The sequence below is a fragment of the Artemia franciscana genome, chromosome 16, assembly GCF_032884065.1.
Source record: "Artemia franciscana chromosome 16, ASM3288406v1, whole genome shotgun sequence".
Taxonomy (NCBI): Eukaryota; Metazoa; Arthropoda; class Branchiopoda; order Anostraca; family Artemiidae; genus Artemia; species Artemia franciscana.
Window position 1 is genome coordinate 29,363,678 of NC_088878.1, and position 7,540 is coordinate 29,371,217.

General features: G+C 35.1%; 1 protein-coding gene across 1 annotated transcript; it reads left to right on the forward strand.

The window, feature by feature from the left end:
* The first annotated feature begins 5,733 nt into the window (after positions 1–5,733).
* On the forward strand, positions 5,734–6,156 carry LOC136036823 (uncharacterized). The gene has a single exon (XM_065719155.1). The coding sequence runs from the start codon at positions 5,734–5,736 to the stop codon at positions 6,154–6,156; it is 423 nt and encodes a 140-aa protein (XP_065575227.1).
* Positions 6,157–7,540: the final 1,384 nt, after the last annotated feature.

Here is a 7,540-nt window from a genome sequence, read left to right on the forward strand (position 1 = left end):
ACAATAAACCGAAAATATACCAAAACATATAGAAATTTTTCTGGGATTTTAAATCTTGTAAGCGTAAAAAAATCATCATGCAGCAGGTTCCGTGAACCAAAATCAGCAAGCAACAAGTTCTATGAACAATATTAATTTCACAAAGAAAAAAAATCAATATACAAGTTTCACGAAGAGAAAATTCAAAATGCAACAGGTTTTACGAACAAAAATCAATACACAACAAGTCCCACGAACAAAATCGGCACGAAGCAAGTTCTATGAACAAAACTGGTTTCACAAGGAGGACAATCATTGTACAAGTTTCACGAAGAGAAAATCGACATGCAACAAGTTTCACGAACTAAAATATATTTGTTCCATGAACAAAAAATCAGCGCGCAACAAGTTCCATCAACAAAATCGGTTTCACGAGGAGAACAATCATTGTATAAGTTTCACGAAGTAAAAAATCGACACACTTCAAGTTTCACGAAAAAAATCAGAACGTAACAAGTTCCGTGAACAAAAATCAGCGCGAAACAAGTTTCATGAATAAAATCAGTTTCAGAAGGAGAAACAATCAATGTACAAGTTTCACGGAGAGAAAAATCAACATGGAACAAGTTTGATGAAACAAAATCAGCACGCAACAAGTTCCACAAACAAAACTAAGCATGCAACAAGTCTCATCAACAAAATGAGTCTCTCGAGGAGAAAAATCAATTTAAAATTTTAAAATTTTGACGATGAGAAAAATCAACATGCAACAAGTTTCATGAACAAAAATCGGCACGCAACAAGTTCCAAGGGCAAAAATCAGCACGCATCAAGTGTTATGAACAAAATCAGTTTCATGTGGAGAAAAATAAATGTACAAGTTTCACAAAGAGAAAAATCAACATGCAAAATGATTCACGAACGAAGATCATCACGCAAAAAGTTCCACGAACAAAAATCAACACACTAAAAGTTCCACAAACAAAATCGTTTCACAAAAAGAAAAATCAATGTACAAGTTTCACGAAGAGAAAAATTTAACAAGCAGCAAGTAAAAATCATAAAAGAAATCATTTATTCAACAGGTTCCACGAACAAAAATCAGTACGCAACAAGCTCCATGAATTATAGTAATTTCACGGGGAGAAAAAAATCAATGTACAAGTTTCCCGAAGAGAGAAATCGACTTGCAACAAGTTTCGTGAGCAAAAATCAGTACGAAACAAGTTCCGTGAACAAAATCGGTTTCACGAGGAGAAAAATCATTGTTTAAGTTTCACGAAGAGAAAAATTTATATGCAACAAGTTTCAAGAACAAAAATCAGTAAGTTACAAGTTCCGTGAACAAAAACCAGTGTGCAACAAGTTCCATGAACAAAATCAGTTTCAGGAGGAAAAACAATCGACGTTCAAGTTCCGCGGAGAGAAAAATCAACATGGAATAAGTTTCATGAACAAAAGTTCACACGCAACAACTTTCGTGAACAAAATGAGTTTCACGAGGAGAAAAATCCATTTAAAATTTTACGAAGAGAAAAATCAACATGCAACAAGTTCCACGAAAAAATTAGCACGCAACAAGTTCTACGAACAAAAATCAGTACGCAACAAGTTCCATGAACAAAATCAGTTTAACGAGGAGAAAAAATCCATATACAATTTTCATTAAGAGAAAAAACGACATGCCACTAGTTTTACGAACAATAATCAGCAAGCAACAAGTTCTGTAAGCAAAATCAGTTTCACGATGAGAAAAATCAATTTACAAGTTTCATGAAGAGAAAAGTGAAGATTCAAACATTTTCACGAATAAAATCAGCACTCAACAAGTTCCACGAACACAAATCAGCACGCAAGAAGTTCCATGAATAAAGTCAGTTTCACGAGGAGAAAAAAACAATCTACAAGTTTCACGAATAGAAAATCAACATGCAGAGAAAAAGGAATTTCGGACATTCACCGGCGAATGTCGACATTAACCAGATTTTGGACATTCCTGGTAACATATATATATTTGAAGCCTCCTCTCCCAAGGAAAATGAACTTTGTGAATACATGCCTTCAGGTCTTAGCAAATATTTTTAAACATCCTTTCGTTTTTCAGTATTTGTATTCAGTTTCTGTTACACAGTTTTGGAACAAGCTTGATGAAGCTTGCACCCCAAGAAATTGTGGCTCTGGAAAGTTACAAGCATGAACGCCATGCTATACCAACCAACGGAACATTTTGTTTGATGAAAGTCAGATCCATTCATCTGCTCGATCTTGTTGAAATCAGGAATCGATCATGTTCGATTTGAACTTATAACTGATGCTAAACTATGCCCGTCATTTAAAAGTATTAATTTTACAAAAGAACTGTGGACTGAGAAATTGTCGTCAGGTTCTAAACCATTCTTAGTGGGTAGAATATATAACATGAATGGTTACCTAGCCCAATTAGGGACGAAACAAGAGCACAAGTAATACTATATTGGTGAAAAATTTAAACCCAGGTAAGGTAAATCTTTATTAATATAATAGTAATAATAAAATTTCTACTTTATCTAACAGAGAACCTCGTTCGATGTAAAACCAACGCAAGGGAAGATCAGACGTAAATCGATCGTAAAACTAAACGTAAATCGAAAGTAAAACGTAAAAATATCACCGTAAGTAGTTGAGAGGCAGCTGTGTGTACAAAGTTAAATTTTTTCCAATTCTTTAAGAACAACCGCTGAAAAACAATAACCGTTATTTTGGAATGAGCAGCTTTTTCTAAACGATAAAAAAACTTTAGCGTTAAGAGGGGGTTGAGGAGAAAACAGCCCCGCTAATATACGGAATAATATCTATCCGCTTTAAAGTATAATGCTGCTAAAAAAAGAATTTGTATTTAATAAAAAACAAAAATAATGCCTTAAGAGCAGCTGAGTCGTATTACTCGAAATGAAGGCCATATCCAGGGGGGCTAGGGGGTTTGACCCCTCCCCCCCAAAAAAAAACTTTGAATCGTAAAAATGCAACAAAATATAAATTAATCAATTTCTGATGCGTTTTTGATATTTTTTTGTATAAATCCCCCCCCCCCCGAACAAAAATCATGGATGCGGCCCTACTCACAAATAACGAACATATTTGTTCTTTCCTTCTTATTTTAAGACTTAGTTCAGGAGAATATCGTATTCAGAGGATTCGTATGAATTCCCCTCGCTTCTAATTTTCCCGGCTGCATCAGCTTTACTGACATGCATATCATTGCTTCGGCTAATCCCTACTTTTTCGAGTTTCTCTGAATTTTGTCGAATTAGAATTGGGCTCTTCAGGATATCATTGAAAATCAACGTCGAAAAAAATTAGCGATTTTTATTTAGTAGTAACGTTGGTATATATACGAAGCTTATTTATTGAGATGTTTTGGAGAACCCAAATTGCTTGTGGGGAAAATCGGGGACTCTGGAAGCACCAACGCTCATAGATATATCACCTGAAAATGAATCTTTGTGTAAGACAGGGTTGTAGATAAGGATTCAAGATAGTCTGTGAAAGTGTGGAATTCAGCTAAATTTTAGGTATTTTGCCCTCTAGGTTTGAAAAGTACCTTTCTTGGTTTTTTCATTGAAAAATACCTTTTTAGGTATTTTCAATAAAAATAAGTAACAAAAACATAAAATTTACCCACTCCCCCTATATTTTGGAATAGACTTTACTCCTCCTGCATTTTCATGACTCGCTGGCACTGGCTACAATCCAAAAATTAAAGCAAGTATCGGGATACTTTATTCCTTATGGAATAAAGAATAGAAATTTAAAAAAAATGCAAAGAAGGAAAAGAGATGTTATTTCCAGCCAGTGAAAGAAGGCAGGATAAATATGTAGGATGTCTTCATCAAGACCCACCTCAAGACCCTCAAGACCTCCCTCAAGAGCACAAGACCTTTCCCTCAAGACCTCCAGTGCGCTAAAGTAAGTTAATGATCCGCAATTTATTATTTGCAGTTTATTTATTTATTTATAGTGACTTCTGTTTCTTTTAAGCTTGAATTATTATTTGAATTTATTTCGGCTCGTCAATAGTTTCGAGTAGCTCTTTACTTTTCTTTGAAAAGCTTCTTTTGCGGAAAAAAGCTTTTTAAGCTAATCATGAGAAAGAGAGAAGGTTAGAAGAGAAAGAGAGAGAGAAAAAGAGGGAGAGGGGATGGAGAGATACAGAGAGAGAGAAAAAGACAGAGTGGGAGAAAGGAACAGAGTGAAATATAAAGATTGAGAGAGGGGGAGACAGAGAGAGAAAAAATTTAAACTGAAAAAAAATGAAACTGAATGATATAGCAAAATGACCTAAGACAAGAAAACCGAATTCTGATATTTCTCCATCTTATGATATCACTTTATTTCCTAATCCAATTTATTCAAATGTTAATGCACCTGTTAGGTGTATCTTATAACCATTGATAAATGAGGATTAAATTGGTGCGTTCTCGCTTTTTTATGTAAATTTTGCGGCGAATATTTACCATGCTGCTCGATTACATGATCTCATTCATTTTCACTGTTTCGCATCCGTGTGCCTATGGCCTATTTCCAAGAGAATTTAGGAATATGGATATCCAGCTAATGCAAAAGTTGGGGATGAGTTGAGTCTAAGCCCCTCACTCACTAGGGCTTACCTGGTTGCAAGCAAAGAAAACTGATGAATTAGAAACAAAAAAGTTTATAGACAATTGTGAAGGGGGGGATACCCAATGAGATCCTACCCTTCTGGGCAAGCCAAAAAAAGAAGAAGAAAAGGTAATTCATTTTGGGAAAAGCTTCTGTAGTTTGAAGCAGTCGAACAGCAATCACCGTCATGGAGAAGTTGAAGAAAAAAATTAATTCGCCATTGGGAAGAGTCTTTGGAGCTTAATAGCAGTAATCGTAATGGCTTAATAGCAACTAAATAGCAACTTAAAGCAACTTAATAGCAACTAATAGCAACTTAAAGCAACTTAATAGCATCTCAATAGCTTAAGAGTAATGGCTTAATAGCAACTAAATAGCAACTTAATAGCAACTTAAAGCAACTTAATAGCAACTTAAAGCAACTTAATAGCAACTAATAACAACTTAAAGCAACTTAATAGCTTAAGAGTAATGGCTTAATAGCAACTAACGTCATGGACAAGTCACTGGAAAATGAGCAAGATCAATCCGTTTCGGGAAGACTTTTCACAGTTTGCTAGGGCCTGGGAGTAACTACCAAAAATTGAAAAAAAAATCTAAAAACGCATAAAAAAATCTTAAAAAAAACAATTCACCAATGGGAAGAGTTTATGGAACTTATACGTGCATAGGAGTAAGCATAGGGTAAAATAAATTCTTGAGGAACTAACTAAAAATTCAAACTTGTAAATTTTATGCATTGTTTGATGAAAATAATTTATTTGAATAAGCTTCATTCAAAATTATTTGAATGGCTATAGTCTTTCGAAAAAATTAAAAATTAAGCTATTAAAAAACGCAGCATTGGTTGAGTTTCACCGTAGAAATTGACAACGGGATAGATTACGGGTTAGAAATAGACAACGGGATAGATTACGGGTTAGAAATAGACAACGGGATAGATTACGGGTTAGAAATAGACAAGGGGATAAATTACGGGTTAGAAATAGACAACGGGACAGATTACGGGTTAGAAATAGACAACGGGATAGATTACGGATTAGAAATAGACAACGGGATCGATGACGGGTTAGAAATAGACAACGGGATAGATTACGGTTAGAAATAGACAACGGGATGGATTACGGGTTAGAAATAGACAACGGGATAGATTACGGGTTAGAAATAGACAACGGGATAGATTATTGGTTAGAAATAGACAACGGGATAGATTACAGGTTAGAAATAGACAACGGGATAGATTACGGGTTAGAAATAGACAACGGGATAGATTACGGGTTAGAAATAGACAAAGGGATAGATTACGGGTTAGAAATAGACAACGGGATAGATTACGGGTTAGAAATAGACAACGGGATAGATTACGGGTTAGAAATAGACAACGGGATAGATTACGGGTTAGAAATAGACAACGGGATAGATTACGGGTTAGAAATAGACAACGGGATAGATTACGGGTTAGAAATAGACAACGGGATAGACAACGGGGTTAGATTATCATGGTGTCATCAATATCTGGTGTGCATCTTAGATATCTAGTGTCATCTTATTTCGTTCTTCCATTAAAAAAAAAAATCCCTTCTAAATAAATAGCGTGTCTCTGGGTTAGTTGTTCCCAATTGATTTGGAGCCAAGCCCCAGCTAAGCATTTCTAAAATCATGATGCCCCCTCGTGACATTTAAATTTTGATATTCTAAATTTTGCTTGTATTCGCCCAAAAAAACGTCTGAATATAAAACCTTTTATACAATGTATACCATCGTTGCAATACTACCAGACATTTTTTACCCTTTAACCGCATATGAACATCACGTCGTTCACATGAAACATATTTTTTTATTTTAAAATTAAGGCTCTAAAGTACTGTCAGCCGAAGGGTTGATAGTACTTTCATAGGCACGTCTTGCCTATGACTCACCAAAATATTGCCAAAACATGTTTGGAAATCACGGCTCTAGCTAGATTAACAGCATAGTCTGGCAGCAAAATTTTGCCGAATATGGCGTGTGTTTTTTTTTTATTTATCCCTTTGGTGGAGTATTAAATTCCTTTTTGCGATTGTCTGGTCACTAGCATTGGCTAAAACCATTTTTTAACATTAGCCAAATCTCAGGGCTAATAATTTATCTTCGTCAACAGGTCTTATCCAAATTATTAAGAATATTTTAATGATAGCTCAGATTTGTTTGGCTATAACTGACGAATCAGCTAAATTTTGGCTTATATATTTGGCACCATCTGTTGGGCTTCACCAAATTTGAAATCGGCAACATCTATCCTTTATTTATAAACATTACAACCTTATTACTGATGAGTTATACAGTTGGTTAAACATGTACACAAAGATCAATTAAACCTAGTTTTACTGTAAAAATAGAGAAGGGAGAACAGACTGCACCATATTTGAACGACTAAACGGATAAGTGATCTTCAAGGTTGAAGAACCTCTTTATCAACAGGCCCCAATGGCTATTTAATCAAACAAGCATGGTTTGTTTGATTAAGACCGACAAAACAATTAATCAAATTGCTTTGGTATTCAGCATCATTTGCTGGGCTCAACCAAATTCCAGGCTGATACATCTACTATTCATTTATCAATGTTATAACCTAAACACTGAACAGTCATACAGCTAGTTACCCTTTGGTAGCACATTGGATAGATGCTTCTGCTTGGCAAAAGAGGGACCAAGGTTCGACTCCCGCTACCGAAAGAAAGAGCAGGTCTACTTCAGAGGCAGTTTTTGGAGAGGGGCTGAGGGAGCACTTCCTCCGGGTGCAGAAATTTTAGGGAAGAAAAATTTCAAAGAAATAATCTAACAGCCAATAATCACTTTTTATTTTTGAAATTTTATCGATAAAGTAGAGCATGTAGTTAGTAAATGAAAATAATTAATAATAACTCGATTACGTAGAAAATAA

Coding starts and splice junctions, on each gene's coding strand:
- LOC136036823 (XM_065719155.1), top strand. CDS start 5,734: ATGGATTACGGGTTAGAAATAGACAACGGGATAGATTACGGGTTAGAA.